The 19,311-nt window shown below is 37.6% G+C and overlaps 1 protein-coding gene across 3 annotated transcripts in view; it reads left to right on the top strand.

The window, feature by feature from the left end:
* Nucleotides 1–16,873, top strand: part of IQGAP2 (IQ motif containing GTPase activating protein 2) — a 127,340-nt gene extending 110,467 nt beyond the window's left edge. For 2 of the 3 annotated variants that reach the window (XM_058826276.1, XM_058826277.1), the window contains 14 exons: nucleotides 390–553; nucleotides 1,182–1,406; nucleotides 1,919–2,059; nucleotides 2,394–2,478; nucleotides 3,928–4,160; nucleotides 6,262–6,394; nucleotides 7,838–7,940; nucleotides 8,831–8,972; nucleotides 10,707–10,794; nucleotides 11,630–11,842; nucleotides 12,691–12,851; nucleotides 13,648–13,791; nucleotides 15,371–15,479; nucleotides 15,929–16,873. In XM_058826276.1, the coding sequence (XP_058682259.1) occupies nucleotides 390–553; nucleotides 1,182–1,406; nucleotides 1,919–2,059; nucleotides 2,394–2,478; nucleotides 3,928–4,160; nucleotides 6,262–6,394; nucleotides 7,838–7,940; nucleotides 8,831–8,972; nucleotides 10,707–10,794; nucleotides 11,630–11,842; nucleotides 12,691–12,851; nucleotides 13,648–13,791; nucleotides 15,371–15,479; nucleotides 15,929–16,042 (2,055 nt within the window). In that variant the 3' untranslated portion in view covers nucleotides 16,043–16,873. The remainder of the gene's footprint in view (nucleotides 1–389; nucleotides 554–1,181; nucleotides 1,407–1,918; nucleotides 2,060–2,393; nucleotides 2,479–3,927; nucleotides 4,161–6,261; nucleotides 6,395–7,837; nucleotides 7,941–8,830; nucleotides 8,973–10,706; nucleotides 10,795–11,629; nucleotides 11,843–12,690; nucleotides 12,852–13,647; nucleotides 13,792–15,370; nucleotides 15,480–15,928) is intronic. The other variant, XM_058826278.1, reaches the window with a different exon arrangement.
* The last annotated feature ends 2,438 nt before the right edge of the window (nucleotides 16,874–19,311 follow it).

A 19,311-nucleotide genomic window follows, 5' to 3' on the forward strand; every position in this document is an offset into this window, starting at 1 on the left:
TGATATTTTGTAGAAGAATTTCAGATCCTCCCAGGGCAGATGCCCTCCAAAGCAGACATGTAGTATGCGAAGTTTTCTTGGTAGATAGCTATTGTCATATGGTAAATTGTCATCAGATACATAGACTAGATGCAGAGAGGTACTATCCATAGACTGCAAATAAAGCTCCATTGAGGAGCTTCTCACAGATTGTACAGTATTCCGTGTTTCTTATGCACTAGGATTTGGAGAAAAGTGAAATGCATGTGGAAAAGTGACATATATTCGAGTCAACATAACTGCTTTAGGTGTGAACAAATGTAGAGGGCTCTCCTCTAAGTGTGCGGAGTTTGTCCTGGACTACAGACAACCAAATGAAAGTCGTTTTTTTGTTTTGTTTTGCTTTGTAGACTAATCCCACATATCTGGCAAAGCTGATTTTCCAGATGCCACAAAACAAATCAACGAAGTTTATGGATACAGTCATCTTCACTCTATACAACTATGCCTCCAATCAACGGGAAGAATACCTGCTTCTCAAACTCTTCAAAACTGCTCTGGAAGAGGAGATAACGTATGTGCAATCACAGAAAGTATTTAGCTAGTATGTGTTTTAGACAATGAATCTTCATGCCTCAAGGAAACTTGTGGTTAATCTTTAAACTACCATAAAATTGAGTACATAATTTTATTACAAGAGAAGTTTGTTTTCTGGGTGTTGCTCTTAAACTCAAGGATCACTGATTCAGGAAAAAAAAATCTTTCTATGGCAGACCACATTGCTCTATGAAAAAATGGCCTGTAAAAAGATGCTAGGGCTTCTTGGTTTGAGTATGTAAGAGTGGAGAAAGTGTTATCTTTCTTTATGCAATCTTACATACATAAGTGAAGATTGGTGGCTTACCCTGAAATAATGAAATGTTATTTAATGCTCTTAACAGATACTGGCTGGTCAAGTATTTGGGTCTGAATCAGGTAAAAATTATCTGACTATGGACTATGCTATATTCTGGGACATTACTATAACACACTCAGAATTCAGATGGCAGTCTCTATAAATCACCTTGTTTTATATAAAAGCCCTAAGAAACAGACTATATAAAGAGGTTTCAACATAGAAAATAGAAAAGTTTTGAAAGTGTGGGGTTTGCAAATATGCCTAACAGCATATGTAAGTCAGAACCCTTCTGTTCCTGATACAGCTCTAAGGTAGACCAGATTCAGGATATTGTTACTGGAAACCCCACTGTCATTAAGATGGTTGTCAGCTTCAATCGAGGCGCCCGTGGACAGAACACTCTGCGCCAGCTCCTGGCCCCGGTGGTGAAGGAAATCATGGAGGACAAGTCTCTCATAATCAACACTAGTCCTGTGGATGTTTACAAGGCATGGGTAAACCAGCTAGAAATGCAGACTGGTGAGGCCAGGTGAGTGAGGAAGCTGGACATATTGTAGCACACACATGAGGAATCCCTCAGTTCTGCATGACAAACAGGTGCTTAAACTTGTTCTGAAAGTGATCCTTTTGTTGTCGTGACCTTCCAAAGTCAATTACTTAATCTTTATAAGTGTAATAGATTATGCCATGGAACAACTTAGGGTTTTTTCTCAAGTTTTTTACTGACAGCATGTTAGTAGTGTCACAGGCTTTTGATGAGCTATGCTGGGATAGGGATCTCGAGATGCATGCTTTATATTTGTATTCTTCTTTTGTTATTAAAGGAAGGTACATGATAATATGTGCACTCACAACTAAGCAAATAACTTACCCCCAAAAAGAGGAAGCCAAAGCATCCAATACTTACAGCAATAAAACCCAGCTTCAGTTGTATTTGTCAGACTTTTGTTCACTGATGGCCCCTAAGAAGGTGGAAAAATAAATAAATTTTATTCTCAAATGTATTTAACCTGGTTTAATGTTTATTTTTTTGCCTTGCAGCAAACTGCCATATGATGTGACCACAGAACAAGCACTGACACACACAGAAGTGGTCAATAAACTGGAATCATCTATTCAGAGTTTGCGAGCAGTAACTGACAAAGTTCTCACATCCATATTCTCTTCCCTCAATATGATGCCGTAAGTGCTGGGTTAGGACTCTCCAAGTGGCAGCTCATGTGCAGTTCACTTGAACCTCTGTGATGGAGATCCATTCAAATCCTTTCCATGCCTGCAAAGGCTTGTGATCACGAATGAGTTGCCCAGTAGAGGGAGTGGTTTCTCTGCCTCTGCCCTGATTTAGCAGCCTGCTAAACCTTTCCCCGTACTTGAAACGTTTTGTGTTTTCCATTATCAACTCATTCTTGTGTTTCAAAGGAGTGGGAAAAAAGCCAGTAACTTAAGCTGATTAGAATGATTGTGTTTCATCTAACTCTTTTCCAATATTTTGCCTTTTCATCTGTTCTACATGTAGTTACGGAATGAGATACATAGCCAAAGTTCTGAAGAGCTCGCTCCATGAGAAATTCCCGGATGCAACAGAAGATGAACTATTAAAGGTAGACTTCTTAGAGCAGGCTGCCAGCAGCCTGTTGTTTTAATGCCAAAGTGGATTTTTATTAACACTAAATATTCTAAGGAACTGGGAAAGTAGCATTTATTGAAGGAATTTAGCACTTCTTTTTGAGTTGCAAAGGGGCTGAGGAAGGCGAGAAGGGAATTCTGTTGCCACAATCTAGGTATGTTAATCTGGGTGCTTCCATAATTCTTATGGAAGAGGGTGCTCAACCTGTTTTGGATAGTAACTGTACTTCAAAGGCTGCAGTTTATCTGAATCATCCCAGGGCTTGGGTTGGTAGTGAAGTCCTTGTCACCACCGGTCCTTTCACTGAGAACAATGTAGTCCTCTTCTTTTTTTTTCTCCCATATGTAAAGTTGTTAATATATTAAGAAACTGTAATTTAAATCCAATGAGAAATGTTTCTGAAAGAAAAGTTCAGGTAGACTACACTACACTTGGATTACACTACATTTAAGATTCTTGTAAAAGTTGTAGAAGTGGCATTTTTACAGACTGGAAAATAAGGCATGGGTGGTAAATATAGTATGGTGCAGGGACAGAGGCTGTTGTTACCCTAGCACAGCCATGGTGTCTCTTCAGAGGACTCAGGGGAATTGCTCCATAACCCTTCCAAACAGCTGAGATACTGACAACCCTGTCAAATCAGAACTATTTTGTACCTCAGTCAAGAGCCTTTTATCAGTGTTTGATTACACGGTCCTAAAAGTACAAGGTTTTCATTTTAACAGAACCTCCCTATTATTCTTCACTGTCTATCACTCCAGCAATACAGATGAAAACAGTGCTCAACACATTAAAAAACTTAGATAGCAAATGGAGTACCCACTTGAAAAACCTCTAAAGGTGTAAGTAGGAAGTTCTGCAGGTGCATGCATATAAGCTAAAGCAAATTTTCTCTCTCGTTTCCCAGAGCAGGAGTTCTTTGAAGTTGCCATCTTCAGAAGCTGCTTGTAACATTGTTATAGAAACTGCAGTTTGGAAAATGTGTCCTCTAGCTTTCTAGGGCTGCATTGCAGTCCAGTCCCTTTGAGAAATAATGGGTCCCCTTATCAATAAGTGCATTAAATGCTGCCAGTATCTGCAGCATTTCAGAGAATGAGCCTCAGCAGCGTAACCTTGCAAAATTCAGAAAGCTGTGTCTGTGTTTAATTCCATACCCTGCATTAGCTGAACTACAGCCAGTATCAAATGGAAATGTGGTTGTAAAAGTCTGTAACTGGTGCTCACAGAGTTGTTGTAGGAGGATCATGTAAACGACCACGGGTTCTTCCAGTTAGCCCCATAAGTCTTATGTTTCTTAACAATTCTTCTAGCCAGTTCCTATGGTCTAATTTAGAAGCAGAAATGATTGTTTGTGTTTTGTAAGGAGTCATTACTGTATGCAAAGGGAAGATCTCTCAACTTTTTTCTCTAACCATTCCTTTAGATTGTTGGTAACCTTCTGTACTATCGCTACATGAACCCTGCCATAGTTGCTCCTGATGGCTTTGATATAATTGATATAACAGCTGGGGGCCAGATACACCCTGACCAGAGGAGGAACCTAGGCTGTGTGGCAAAAGTCCTCCAGCACGCTGCTTCGAACAAACTCTTTGAAGGAGAAAGTGAACATCTCTCATCTATGAACACTTACCTCTCACAGACCTACCAGAAGTTCAGGTATGCAAAGTCCTCACAAATACCTACAGAGTAAGCTTTCCTCTAGGATCAGTAAGGGAGGTGGACTACTTGTTGACAGGAATATCCTGTTCATAGTTAAAAATGATATGGCAAAGAGAAATGCTCGCTGAAAAGGAAACTGGGGCAGTAGTAACAGGTTGTATTTTAGCCTGTGGATTAACTTGAGATCTCTGCTGTCTTGGTTGAAGTTCCTTACTGTAAACATAGACGGAGTACAGACTGAGGTAACTCATTATACAGCAGAATCAATATCTGCTTTGATTTAGGAGGACATCTGACAGTTTTGTCTGAGGAACACAAGAAGTTGCAGGTTTTATTTTTATTCTCTCATCTTTGCTGACAGATTCTATACAGATATCATTCTTTTATTTTGAAGTAATAGAAAACTGCATGTTTTCCTTCATTCTGGGACACAAGTTCTTTGGGGTTATTGCCCATTTTTGGGGGTGACTGCTATTTCTGTGTGGTATTGTTGAGTTTTGCAACAAACTTGCACTCAGAGTTTCTGTCTCTGGTGTCTGCCCTTCATGAAAGCAATTGCTCTGTTCATATAATGGGTTTCCTTGGAGATGTCAACCATGGACACAGATATAACTCAGCTTAGTAATTTTAATAAAGTATTTAAGGGCACAACATAAATATGGAGAAGCTATAAGCTAGAAAGTGTTACAGCTAGAATACCAAATGCTAATACATGAGCAGTACTCTACTCAGCCCTTGATCACTACAAAAGGAAGAATCCCTCTCCTAATTGCACTAACTGAAATATCTGTATGCCTGCACTCTGTACTTTAACTAAGCCCTTCTTAGACAGCAATGGTGGCTGCCCTCAGCTGCCTCATCCCCTTTGGGACAATATTAGCAATGTTAGCTATGCTAAAAGCTATTAAGCATGTCTAGATCGTTTACTCTGCATTTATGAACTTATGCAGACATTTGTCCACACTCTTCCTAAGCCTTTGAGGTCATCTACCTCCACAACTCCTCCTGTAGCAATATTTAGAAGTTTGCTACCCATTGGTTAAAATTAAAATTTTTATTTTCTGCAGTTTCATTGCATACCCTATCGGCCATTATTTTTTGGATTTGATTAATGAATTCTGCACCCATCTCATGCAATACCACTGTGATTTTGTACAACTTGATTTGTAGTCCCCAGCTTTTCCTCTCCAAAGTGAAGAATTCCAGCCCATGTATGTTATTTTTTTTTGAGGCTTTTTAGTGTTTTGGGATTTTTGTAATTATTCTTTTCCAAAACTTTAAAGGGGTTGTGGACCTGAAACATATATCCTCTTCAACACCACAGGGCTGGCACAGTGTGGCTCCAATGGGAGTAAACCCGTAGGCATCATCCAAAACCCTGTTTTTCCCAACTGCCCCATTTCACATCTTCTCGCTTCAGAAAACAAAGTGGTTCTCTGACAGGAGGACCCTGCTGGCTCTTGGTTGTCTGTGCACATCCCTGAAGAAGTCAGTAGCTTGGAGAGACAGCAGTTGTTGTTTTGGGAAGCAGGACTCAGTACTCCATGTATACACTAGTCATATTGAAATAACACTTCAACCACGCTCTGTTTTTTTTCCTCTCAGGATTCTTATATTTATAAACAATACTACATTTTCTCTCATTTTGAGCAGCTCATTTTCTGCCTAACAGCAATGTAAACATTTGTGGAACAAATGGGAATTTTGGGCATCTATTTCAACCAATTCCTTCTCAGCAAAGCTCACACTGCAAAGTGCCTTCATAGAATGAGAGAAATCATTTTATAACTTCTAGGGCATTAAACAGATATTTCTCTAAGTCCTTCAAATTTACCAAGTTTTCACTCCTTGTTTAATAAGGAGGGGAATAAACCAAATCCCTTTTAAACAGTCTTCCACTAGCTGCCCAGGAAAGAGAACACTTCATCATTTGTATTGATGTGTTGCCTTCAAAGGCTCCTTAAAACATTGAGGGTAGATTGGAGGTTATAAGAGAAACATAATGCTTGTCAAAGACTTGACTGTGGCTTTTTTATACAGGCTAAATAAAGTGAATTTATAAGAGACAATTATTGAAGTCTTTCTTATTTTCTCTTAGGAATTTTTTTCAAGCAGCATGTGATGTTCCTGAACCAGAGGAGAAATTCAATATTGATGAATACTCTGACATGGTGACCCTTAGCAAGCCTGTCATCTATATCTCCATTGAAGAAATTATCAATACCCATTCAGTAAGTCAATGAAAACAGACTAGTCAATGGACTATAGCATACAGATTATCAAATATTTGCAGCTAACACTCTCTGAGGAAAGCCTAGTTTTCATTCTTACTTTTGAAGTAATTTCTTCATCTCTGAAATGTTCTCAAAATGAGTATTAGATTTTTTTTTTTCCTGGAAAAAATGCAAATATTGCTTTCATGCAAAAGCATAATCTTGAATAATTACCAGTATGTAACACTTACTGATGAGGGAAAAGAGGAATTATGTTCCAGTCTCATGTGACATTTCTAACTTTAAAACTATTTTCTGTCTTGGGTAAGAAGGTGAAAGCAGTTTGAAGAGCCTTGGGAATAGAAATTTGTATACTGTGGATCTGGCATTCTATCATATGACTTGTTGGAAGCAGATGCAAACATCTGAGTTAGAAAAACTGATGCTGTGGTATCATGCCTTTTCTTACTGTGGGTAAAGAATAGAATAACTGCAGTCTGAAGTATGACTTAATAGGGTGTAAGTTAGATGTTCCACGTGTTCCTCCTAAAACTGGGGTTTTACTATCTGTTTCCTGGCTTGCAATATGTCCTCTGTGTGTCCCCCTGCCCAAGTTAAAAAAAAAAACCCAGAACAACATTCTCCCATCAAAAAAAAAAAAAAAAAAAAAAAAAAACAAACCCACAAACACCGCAAAGAATCTCTCTCAAATACTGCCAGATACACATATGGAAAAGGTAGAATACCCAGCTCACAACAGGGCACACTATAAGTTAGTTTTATTCAAGTGAAAACTAATAACTTAATCTGCTAAAAACAAACTTTCTGGTTTGTCTTTGTGTCTGTTCTTTTAATTTTTAAAGCTGTAGACCTATGCCTGCACACAATGACCAGAAGTTATATGTGAACATTAGTGCTGATCAAATACTCCTTTTAGTGAGTCCAATGACTGGAATAACATGTCTCTTAAGTGCAGTGGGTGCTGCAGAGATGATTCCTCACTTAGAAAATATAGTCTTTCTGAAAGGTATCACCAACACTGTTGAAAGCTACTGGAATGGATATACAGAGAATAGGTGTCTTTCTATGGATCACCAACACTGTCTTTATTTCTCTGTGTGTTAAGGCTGCAGCACCAAAATGCTCTGCTTGGGATTATTATCCTTTATTCTGTGACGATTAGGACTTCAGTAAGTCCTAATTGCAAATCTTCTGCTCAGCCGTGACATTTAACACCCCAGAGACAATTGCTGGAGGAGCAAGACAAGCTGTTTTACAGCAAGGGCAACTCTAAACTCTAGCCCAGAATGCAGGGTGCTTCCTGGCCATGGGAAGATCCTCCATAATCCTGATCATGCTAGGTCTGTGTTTTTCAACGTTTAGTTTCCAGGTTTATTTTCACATATAAAGATACCAGGAAAGCTTTTTCTGGATGATTATTTCATTCACATTTCTTTACAGCTGCTTTTGGAACACCAGGATGCCATTGCCACTGAGACTAATGACCTGCTGAATGAATTGCTGGAAGGTCTGGGACCTGTTCCTGATATAGAATCTTTCCTTGGTATGCTGTTTTTGTCTTCATGGGTAACTTCATTCTAGGGGCAGAATTAAACAGAGGCTTGACTGAAATACTCTTGTGTCTCTCAGAGCAATAGCTTCTGCTTCTCTGTTTTCTACAGAACTCTTTTCCAAACACTTATTATAGCATTGCACCTTATGTTTGAACCTTTTATAACTGCAATATTCTTTCTAAAAATTAATGTGTGATTCAATATCCAAACATTTGCAATATTTTGAATGATCCACTTGTGCAGATAGGAAACAAGCTGTTTGGTTTTTTTTAACAATCTGGTCTCAAGATTTGCTAGTGTTGGGTAGAAACTCAGAAAAAGTATACAGAAAATCCTAAAATCAGCCATTTTTTCTTTCAATACTTAATTATCCAAATAAAAATTACTTTTTTTAAATTAAGCAAATTTCTTAGAAAATAATGCATTTGACTGATACTTAATTTGCATTTTTTGTAGAAAACAGTTTAGAAAGTAGCTATGACTTGTGGATAACACCAACATTCAAGTGAATAGCCTGATAACATAGCTGCTACTCTTCCATTTCTTCACAATCACTGCATGTTAAGATAAAGGATGTAGCATTGTTCATATTCTTTAAGAAGACAACATGAAAGTCCTTTCCACATCAGAAGCCTGAAAAGAAAGGATTGGTGCAAATTGGTTTCCAAAATATTGCAACCAGGCTTATAAATAGCTAAGTTATGGTTTTGATTGTTCAATGTCGAAAAAAAGACTGCCTCTAAGTGGAAGGAATAGAGGTGCTATATAATAAGCTTAATATTTCTGATTATTTACAGTGATTAATCTAGGTACTTGTTTGCTTCATGTAATGAGTCATGGGAAAATTGGAAAACTTGGAGTAAAATATGCTTCCTTTTAGGGGAAGGAGCTGTTGATCCCAATGACCCCAACAGGGAAAGCACACTGAATCAACTTGCAAAAACAGAGATTTCACTGTCTCTAACAAGCAAATATGAGTTACGAGAAGGTGAAGATCAGGATCTCAAAAGTCTGATGATAAAGTAAGTTTTGCTCAAACATTTATATTCTGGCAGTGCTTTTTGTTTCTTTCTTTCTTTGTTTGTTTTTCAACATTGCTTTTTAAACATTTGCCCTGCCTAAGTGCACTTCTGAGGTGCTGAGTGCATTCAGTTTTCAAAAGCCAGTCTGTGTTCAGTGCTACTCAAACTTTTCCAAAACTCAGAAGAACTGTCAGTTTTTCCAGAAAAATAAATATATTCCCATCTGTGTTTTGGAGCATGACTGCATCATTATCTCACCTAGGAAGTGCTTTTTCATGAAGCTGTAAAAGTACTCTGCTTTAAAATGCTACAGCCTTGGGAAAGCAGAGATGAAAAGTCTAGACCTAAAAGGGTCAAACAGTATTGCCATGTCCTTTCCTCCTCCTCAAAAGTAAACACTTTCCTGATACATTGTCATCAGCCATTTGAAAAGAGTGTAACTGGTACTTCAGCAGGAATTGTGCATGCTGCATGCTTTTATCTAGGAAAGAAAATTTGGTTTATTCTGTCTGGTGAACAAATTAAAAAATGGCTATGGGGATACTCTGGAGTACATGTTATTTTATGGTAAAAATTAATCATATAACAACACTTAGTTCCACATTATTGGCACCCATCTTTTGAAGTTATTTCAAGCTATCCAGAAAAGGGATTGGCCTGCTTAAGCTCCTAGTACAGTCTGAGGAGGGGGGAGAACGAGATGCTGCTCTCCTCTATTACCGTGTTTATAGTACCCCACATGTGTGAAGGCAGAAGCTCATATTAAAAGGGAAAGACAGCACCAATAACTAGGTGGGCAATAGCTCGGAAGGAAGACATGAGCTGTAATTCAAATCTGATCTGTTAGGCTGTTTTGGTTTGTTTTTTTTAATCTGAAATAAGTATTCTGGATTTGTTCAATGGCATGAAGGTTTACTTCTGATGAAGTAACTGTATCTAGGTAGACTACCACTTTAAGCCATTAAGTTTTATCATAGAAATTTTGACAATATTTAGACATTTTCTTTGGAAACTTAAAGCTGCATCTTTAATTTTCTGTTAAGAATAATGAGCTATTTTAGTAATCCTGTCCTCTCAATTAATAGAATTCTGTAGCAGGATGTTCTTGGAAGCATTATGAATGAATAGGCAGCAGGAATGAGATAAATTCTTACCAAGAAAAGAACTGGTTAACATATCAGGGTGTAGCAGCTTCCCTTTTACAGCAAGGAAATGCTTGTCTGTTGCCGCTAGAGAAATATCTGTCCTTAAGTGGTTTGTGTAAATTGCACTGCACCAAATGTTAAATTCCTTCAAAGTTCGGAAGTTCTGAGTGCATTTTGACTTTATTCAGTAAATATGACCCTTAATGGAATGATAAGTAGCTCAGGCTTTTCAAAAGTTACATTTCTGTCTGCTGTTTTGTCATGACCACAATTAAAATCCACATGTGAGTTGTTGCTTGTATTTTTATTCAAAGTAACAGCTTAACTGTGCTAGTTGGTTATCTGTTTTCTAAAATAAAAGGAGGGAAGCTTACATGTATTTCTCTACTCAGACTGTGTGGAAACCAGATACTCAATATAACTTAACAATACTGTTAAGGGAAGCTATGAAACATAAAAAGCTAAAAAGCAAATTTTAACAAGAATCCATAACAAAGGGGGAGTTTGCTACTTTTATGGTTGAAGAAATGACATGTACAAGTGATCAACTGATAACTGTTTTGTAATATCCATAAATCCTTTTCAAAAGGACCAAAAGACTCATTGTGGATGTGATACGAACACAACCAGGGGATACGCTCTTAGAAATATTAGAAACACCAGCCACTGCACAACAGGTAAGTGTTACACTGTGTCTGAATAGGGAAGGAAGTATTTTATTACAGCTATTTGAAAGCCTTAACAGATCTCTTGACAGCTTTCTCCATCACATTATAATAATGAAATTGTTTGTTGATGGTTGCAGACTATTCAGATTTAGAGTCTTCAAATCATGAAACTTGTATAGTTGTTTGGGTTTTTTTTACTTTATAATTGGAAATAGCTTTAGACAGAAATCTAACTTAAGTCTTGATGCGAGCTAGACTAGATTAGAATATTTTTTTCTTCACATTTTTTGTAAACATAGTCTTTTCTTTCCTATTATAATACAATCAAATAGTCTTTCTACTCTATCTTTTCTTTCCCCTCTCATTAAATTCAGTATTGTAACTCAAGTTCCCTGACCCTTTAGTTTATTTACTTAATCTACCCAAGCAAATATCAGGGAACTACTGCTATCCTTAGTATGGGAATTGAGTGGGAAGAGCTCACACTTGAAGTCCTTCCTGTAGACACTAACACAAACTGCATTTTAACAATGTGCAGATTTTAATTAACCTCAGTGTGTGCATATGTAGGAAACACTTGTGAGATCTGGACAGTCTTCCCACAACCCAGTGAAGTCATTGGGCCTGGCTGAACTGGGTATTTTGATCAATTCAAATGTATGTCTAGGTCTTGTCACTACATACCTAAGGTATGTCCAAAGGCATAGTAAATAGGGTACTTTGAGACCAAGTGGTAACAGGACATAAAGCCTGACTCTTGATAATCTCCTCTGAGAATTCGGTGTACTTGAACACTTAACAGTTATCAAAATCTGGTTCTGGATGTTTTTTTTCCTGCCCTCAGGAATCTGAGAACTTGAAACTTGTAGAAAAACGTGCCATCTTAGATTCCAAAACTCCAGAGAAAATGAAGCACAATCAATCTGTTTTTGAAGATGGGCAGCTACCAATAGAACAAAAGAAAAGGAAAATTCAGAGAAATCTCCGGACACTGGAACAAGCAGGACTAGTGTCCTCAGCAACTAAGTACCAAGAAATTATAAATGAGATTGCTAAGGTAAATGAACTGTTTCCCTGTATATTGATGTTTTTTAGCGTCTAGCCCAAATCCATTCCAATTAGAGAAGTAAAATATATATTTTTCAGGGAATGCTATCCTAAACTATTGAAGTGTCCACATACAAAGCAAATTGTTTTAGTTTCCTGGCAAAATAAGTGAAAGACAGTACACTCCTGCATAACTGTCTGAAATGAATGCCATAAAACTGGAACCTTTGTTATCCAAATCTGATATTGAATTTGATGCTGCTGATGATTTAACTCCTCCCTTATAATGTTTCAGTGTCACTTTGTATATTTTAACAGTAATTGGAATTGCTCAGTGGCATTTCAATTAAGAATGGCTGTGGTCTTGATAAGGTTTCAAATGACTTAAACCCCTATGAAATATTACCTGATTGGTATTAACACTGATCTGCTGTGGTTGGGCAGGGACACAAGAAGAAAAGCGGGCTAATGTGGTGCCCATCCTGACACTGAAAAAGCACAGGGACTATTCTCAACAAATCCTATTCCAAACCCACAACTCATAGAAATCATAGTATATTGAACTATCTTTATCACAACCATGACAAATTCCTTATGAGTTGTGGGTCTGTTAGGCCCTGTAGGGCACAGCAAAGTTCAATGTAACACCACTTGCACTTATAACTAGCAATGTGATTGCCATATAAACAACCTGTGGTACTCCCTACAGTCACTGTTCTTGTAAGAACTACCATGATGGTTTTGTGCTTTCTCTCTGTAATTAAGTCAGATTTTGTAATTACAAATTGGAATGGTAATGAACTGAGTCTTTTTAAAATTTTAAATTAATAAAACAATTACATTAATAAATTTATTTAGGATATCCGGAATCAAAGAAGATACAGACATCATCGAAAAGCTGAATTGGTGAAACTCCAGCAGACATTGAATGCACTTAACTCCAAGACAGCATTTTATGAGGAACAAATTAATTACTACAACACCTATATAAAAACTTGCTTAGACAACTTAACAAGAAAGTGAGTTGAGTCTTTCCTTCTTTAAATATGCCTTTTGTGTATTTTATCAAGAGGGAGAGCAGCTGTTAATCTGTAGTTTAAAGTTTTGATTCCAACAGATTGACAATCTACAAAAGGTCCATGAGAGCTGTAAACTGCATCAGAATCTCAAAATTAAAATCTTGCATTTATTTAAGAGTGCCTTTGAGTAAAAAAGTCTGAAATGTATATATGTTTTCAATACATTTAATTGGTGTTACTTGGAGATCCATTTGCATGCTTGGAGGTCATGAAGCTTTGGGAAGTAATTATTGGTTTCTTCCTTTTTTAAAATGTTTGCGGTTTGTCTTTAGAATGGAAAAGGGGAAAATAAATGCCTAAACAATTTTACCTTTTAGGTATGATGCAGTTACTTGAAAGCAATCCCCCTACCGATGCTACCAAAGTGTCAAAATGAAAACATTTTACTGACATGAATAGGAACTTTCCTAGTGCACTCTTCATTGATACAAAAATTAATTACAGAGTATTTACCATTTACGTCACCTTAAGTTTACAAACCGCTGTTTTAAACTGCGGATTGTGGACTCTTTAGGATCAGAATTGCATTTCACAATAGAATTGAAAGAAGCACTAAAAATGATCCAAAATCATTGGCAAGACATTTAGATGATTCACTGCATGCTAAAAATTCCTCTAACTCTTAGATTTTTTTGGGCTGTTAAATATTGTGTAGTTAAATATGGATAGGAGAGTAGCTGGAGTATTAAGGATCTGACAAACACACCAAAAGCCAGTTTTCTTGTTCTCTTTCCAGAAATTCACGGAGGTCAATTAAATTAGATGGAAAAGAGGAGGCAAAGGGAAGCAAAAAGCTGAAACAGACCTCACTAAAGTACACAGCTGCAAGACTGCATGAAAAAGGTGTCATCCTAGAAATTGAAGATCTTCAAACCAATCAGTAAGTGCAGTACAAAACAATTCTGAGCATTTTCTAATCAACGATTTCTGAAGGGCCCTGGATTTTGATAAAAGAGATCTTAACAATTTCCTGTGCCACAGTTAAAATTACCTCAGACTTGTGCTTTCAGAAGGATGCTACAGTCTAATTGTCGTAATTAATTTTTTCAATTTGTACCTTGCTCAATGACTACCTTGGGAAAATATTTTAACAAGCCAACCCTAGCACCATCGCACACGGACAAGTACAAGTTTGGCACCAGGCTTACTATTAATGGCCACTGTGGAGGCAGGCCAGCCTGCCAAGGCTTCCCCTTTGAGGAATGAAGCTCCTGAGAGAGCTGTGATAAGCTTATCGAGACACCCCTTAGATGGGACCTTCCTCTTTTGTCATGGTGAGCTATCCCACCATGCTTGGTGACTATACTGATCCTTTGTAACCCATTGGTTTTCCCCCCTGGTACCACCTTGGCTTTCCCCCATAAAACCCTGGCCTCTGCCCAGTTCAGCAGGGAGCTGCTGTCCCTGGCTACCCTTCTCAGAGCTGCTGGACAGTAAAGCCATCTCTGTGGAATCGCCGCATAACACTCCTGTCTCTCTGTCTCTGAGCTGACATGGAATAACCTCACAGGCAGAGCTAAAATCACTGAGCTGAAATCATTTGCAGCCACAGGCTGCCCCTTGCAGAGGTTACTCGGTGGCCAGGGACCACCAGAGACCCTCTGAAGGCTCTCTCACGGGACTGCTCTCTCTGGGAAAGTTGTGGCTTCCCAGGTCAGACCAATGGACCTGGCCTGGATCACTACAGACCACATTTTTAGCAGTTGTAGCAATTTTTTTTCATATATTGACCGGTCACTTTCAAATAACTTAGTAAACCCCAGGTTTTCTGCTCTTCCTCACTATAGCAGGGTGAATGTATGTTTAGCATCCCTTTGTAGTCTTCCATTTTGAGGCTGTGGTAGTGAAAGTCTTCTATTCTTTGCACCTTCCCATTCACCTTCTGTATGGAAAAGGTATTTTTGGTTGGTTGGGAGTTTTTTTGCTTGTTTTTTGTTTTTTTTTTTTTCCAAGTGGATTCCTCAGGTAGAGGAAGTCAGATGAAGCAAATACATACCTGAAAGGAGACACTTGAGCATGGCAGAAGTAAAATCTGGCTGTCCTGTTTCTATCCACTAGATGTTTGATCCGATTTGTTCACTGAACTTCCCAAAGCCTTTTTTTTTGTTGTTGTTTTTTTTGGGTGTTTTGTTGAGTTTTTTGTTTGTTAGTTTGGTTTTGGTTGGTAGGTTGGGTTTTTTTGTTTGGTTGGTCTTTTTGGGGTGGGTTTTTTTTGGGGAATTGTTTCTCCAATACAAAAGACTTCAGAATTCAGTATGTATTTCATACTACCAGTAGAACAGAAAATCTCTAAGACACTGCATGGAGTGAAGTGCAGGGAGGGATAGAGTGATTCTTTTGACACCAATAACACTGCTAGTGGTCAAAGTTCTGTATCCTGCAGACTTTTTCCCCAAAATTGTCGCTGGATTATATGAAATTGCACAGCCTATGTATTCAACTACCTTTCTCGTTTCAAGGTTTAAGAACGTGATGTTTGATATCACACCTGGAGAAGAAGTGGGTGACTTTGAAATCAAAGCAAGATTTTTAGGAGTTGAGATGGAAAAAGTGCAGCTCCACTTCCAGGTTTGAATTTTGTTACTTTGCTATATAGCTGCTGTTGCATTTCCTGAAACTACAAACTTTTCCAGTATTTTTTTCACATGTATGCATGAACCAGTCAATCAGTACAGAGCAGCAGCTCATGTGGAGAATAACTATATAAATTCTACAGAACACCGGGCATGGGCATTGAATTAATGTTTATCTTGAGGCAACTACATGAAATCAACCACATTAGTTCAGTGCCAAGCAGGAAACACTAAAAGAAAATGGAAATACACATAAAACAGTATTTTTTCTGGTTTGCAGTTATTGACCATCTGCAGCTTAGGGTTGTAATGTTTTCTATGTGTACCCAAATTGTTGCTTGCAATTAAGTTATGAAGAACCTGGAACTGGTGATATTTTATCACATCTTGTTACTGTAAGGTATGTTTTCATACAGACATTAATGATTTTTTTTCTCATTTCAGGATTTGCTTCAGATGCAGTATGAAGGTGTGGCTGTAATGAAAATGTTTGATAAAGCTAAAGTGAATGTGAATTTGCTCATATTCTTGTTGAATAAGAAGTTCTATGGAAAATGAGTACTCTCAGATATCACGGGCTTCATCAATCAGTGGGAAGTCTATTCAGTATTTTTTGCTTATAAACATTTGAAGTTTGTCATTTGATGCTTGTTAACTTTTAAAAACACACCCTAAAACACCAAATGTTCAGAAGAATGTACACAGTGCCTTTTCAGCATTGGTAACAAAACAGAAAACCAAGAAATTGATTTATTTAAACAGTTCCAGATTTCATTGGTGTTGGTACTTTCAAATCAAAATATTCTTTAGGACATACAGCTATTGTGTAGATTTTAAGGTAGGCAGAAATTGAATTTAGTTAAATATATAAACCTCCTCCTATTGAAACATTTTGAAATTACCTCAGATACATAATATAGTTGATACTAGACTTCAAGTATTTACCAAAAGAAAACCTAATTTGTTTCTAAGGGATAGTTTGAGCAAATATTTAGTTACATACTAGGCCTATTTTGTGGCAGTTGTCAATTGCAAAGCAAACTTATTGTGCAATTCAAAAAATTTTATAGGTAATTTTAAAGCGACAATAACAACTTTCTTCAAAAAAATGTATTTTACGATTCATTCCTACTAAATGCACTACTGCCTCGTGCAAAATGACATTTTCTACTTTCACAGCCTTTGGAGTGGTATTGGGGAAATCTGAATAGCGAACAGTTGTTCAGTTTGAAGTATTTGAATACCTAAATTGTGCCTGTCTGTCTTTTTTTTTTTTTTTTTGTAAGAAAATAAATGCAATAAAATCAGTATTTAGATTGGTTTTTTAAAATATTCTTTGGAGATTGTTCTATGTAAAATAAACATTACCTAATTAAACTGGCTTGGTCCCTAAATTTTATTTCAAGGAATTACTAAAGCTTAGATCTAGATGGTAATTGAAAAAATTTCTTTCAGTGTGTTTATAAAAGTGCATGTAATTAAGCCTGAGTGTCCTCAGTACACCTGGGGAAAGCTGCTCGGCAGCGAAGACTTCATGACCTTTATGCCATTGAATGTGATAATGATTCTGCTTAGGAACTATCACTTATACCTACAGAGCAAAAGTTTGTGACATAGGTAATGTGACCAACAGAAAATACTTCCTTCTCTCACTTTTCTTGTGATAAACACTTCAAAAGATAGACAGTGAGACATTCTGGAATGAATTAAAAATGCAAATATTAAATAAGTATTAACTCTGCTAAGGGAATAGAACATTGTTAAGTCAGTGGCAGATACATGGATTACAAGCTCAGCTGATATACTAACTGATCTGTGGTGTTACACAAGCTGAAAAAATTATTGCATTTGCCAGAGATATTAATTTATGCATGACATTAAATTTGAACGCATGAATACTTTAAAACAGTTAATATCCCTAATTAAAGGATTAAAAAACTACTACATGGTTCTATTTTACTTCTGATTATGTATAAGCCATTTTAATATGACATATATGCCGCAGTATTGATACCCTGGTTCACTTGAAATAGCTGGATAGAAAAGAGAAAACAGTGAATCTTCGCCAAAGAAGCGAAGTGAATTTGACTTGGATATTAATTAAATTCCTGATCTTTCGTTCCCCTTTTTATTTGCAACAGACTTGACTAAAGTCTATATTTTTAACAAACTCTAGCTGGGCACTATATCTGCCACAGCTGTGATGTTGCTCCTAAGAACAGATTCTTGAGGTAATGTGTAAAAATCCTGGAGCTGTGCTGGTGAGAAATGACAAAGCCCACTGCCTTTATTGGGAGTAACTCACTCCTGGATATGCAATTTTGTGTGATATACTTGACACATCTAGTACCTGCCTCGTTCTAATGCAAATAGCACATTCCTCAGTTGTTTCCTGGAGTAGGCAAGCTTAGAAAAGCCTCTTTGGTCCCCACGTAATGACAAGCACGAATGGTACAGTCTATGTGCCAGGATGCCCCTTTTCCAGCCATTTCCTGGGCTTCCTGTTCTTTCTAGTGCACACCAAAGAGTAATTCCTATTTAGTTTCTTTAAACCCCTTTTTAAGCTTTTTTTCCTTAATTAGCTAGTTCCATTTAGGGCCTTTAGTCACTGAACAATAATATGAACCCTGCTAAACAGGACTGACCACAATGGTTTCTACCTACATGTAAGACTGATGGTAGTACGAAGTACACACAAACGAGAAAAGTGATTCTGTTACCACCCAGTGCTGCTGACAGCTACTAAGTACAACAAAAAAGAAAGGCTTTTTAGAGGCTACTGTAAGATGCAATGTGGGGACTTCGACATTAGAAAGGCCTTGCTAAAACCAGCTTCAATCATGCAGTGGTGGTGTGGAAAGACTTTCATTGCTGGTGCAAAAGCTGAGAAAAAAAGCCAGTACAACTAAATAGGGCCTATGCATCAGTTGTCACTACCAGAGGAACTGCATCTTTCCTTTCCTATCTCTCAACTTTGTCCTCCTTAACTCATGGTAGTGAAAAGAAATTAAAATAGGCAATAGTCTCAGTCTGTTAACCCCGTGGCCTGCATTTTTCTGTCACATGCCTTTAAAGTTGACTAAGAGTGCTTGGCAGCTAACTTAGTTTATTTTGGAACTTCTCCATTTTCAAGGGCCTCTGAAGATACAAAAGTACCCACAGAATTGCAGAACAACATCCTTCTGCTTAGGCCAGGCAGACAGGAACACCAACACTAGCAATGGATTTGTTCTGTTTCACTTTGCGCTGATCTGCAGACCTCCTTTAGCTGTCAGTCTTTCTTTTTAGAGAATAGAGGAGTAGAACAACCTCATTCCCAGAAAATCCAAACACTGACAGTTATGAGATTTCAGAAAGTTTCTAACTAGATACACAACCCTCTATCCAGATGACTTGATTTCCCTGCTTGAGGTATGTTTCCACGCTGATCTTTCAGCAGTAACTATCCACCTCTGACACACACCAGGGTAATCCATGTATTAGCAGCAAGGAAGATCTCCTTCCACAAACAGTAATCCATGAGGGAGTTTCACTAGATAGGTGCAGTCTTCTTTGGTAGACTTAGTGTGTTTAGCGGGAATGAAGTTTGGCTCTTCAAAAACCCAAAACTCTGATAAAAGTCCAAGAAGTAGAATTAAAAACTAAAGATTTGGAAGTCATGAACTCTTCACCTCTGTCAGAGTAGGTAACCTGCTCACCTCTGAGAGGAAGGAGCAAGTTGACTCACAAAACTACACAATACAAAACTTAAATTTGGTTTTCATATGGGGATGTAAAATTTAAAAAGCATGGGTTTCATTCACTTGCTTGTTTATAGTAACTAGGTT

The sequence above is a fragment of the Poecile atricapillus genome, chromosome Z (genome assembly GCF_030490865.1).
Source record: "Poecile atricapillus isolate bPoeAtr1 chromosome Z, bPoeAtr1.hap1, whole genome shotgun sequence".
NCBI lineage: Eukaryota > Metazoa > Chordata > Aves > Passeriformes > Paridae > Poecile > Poecile atricapillus.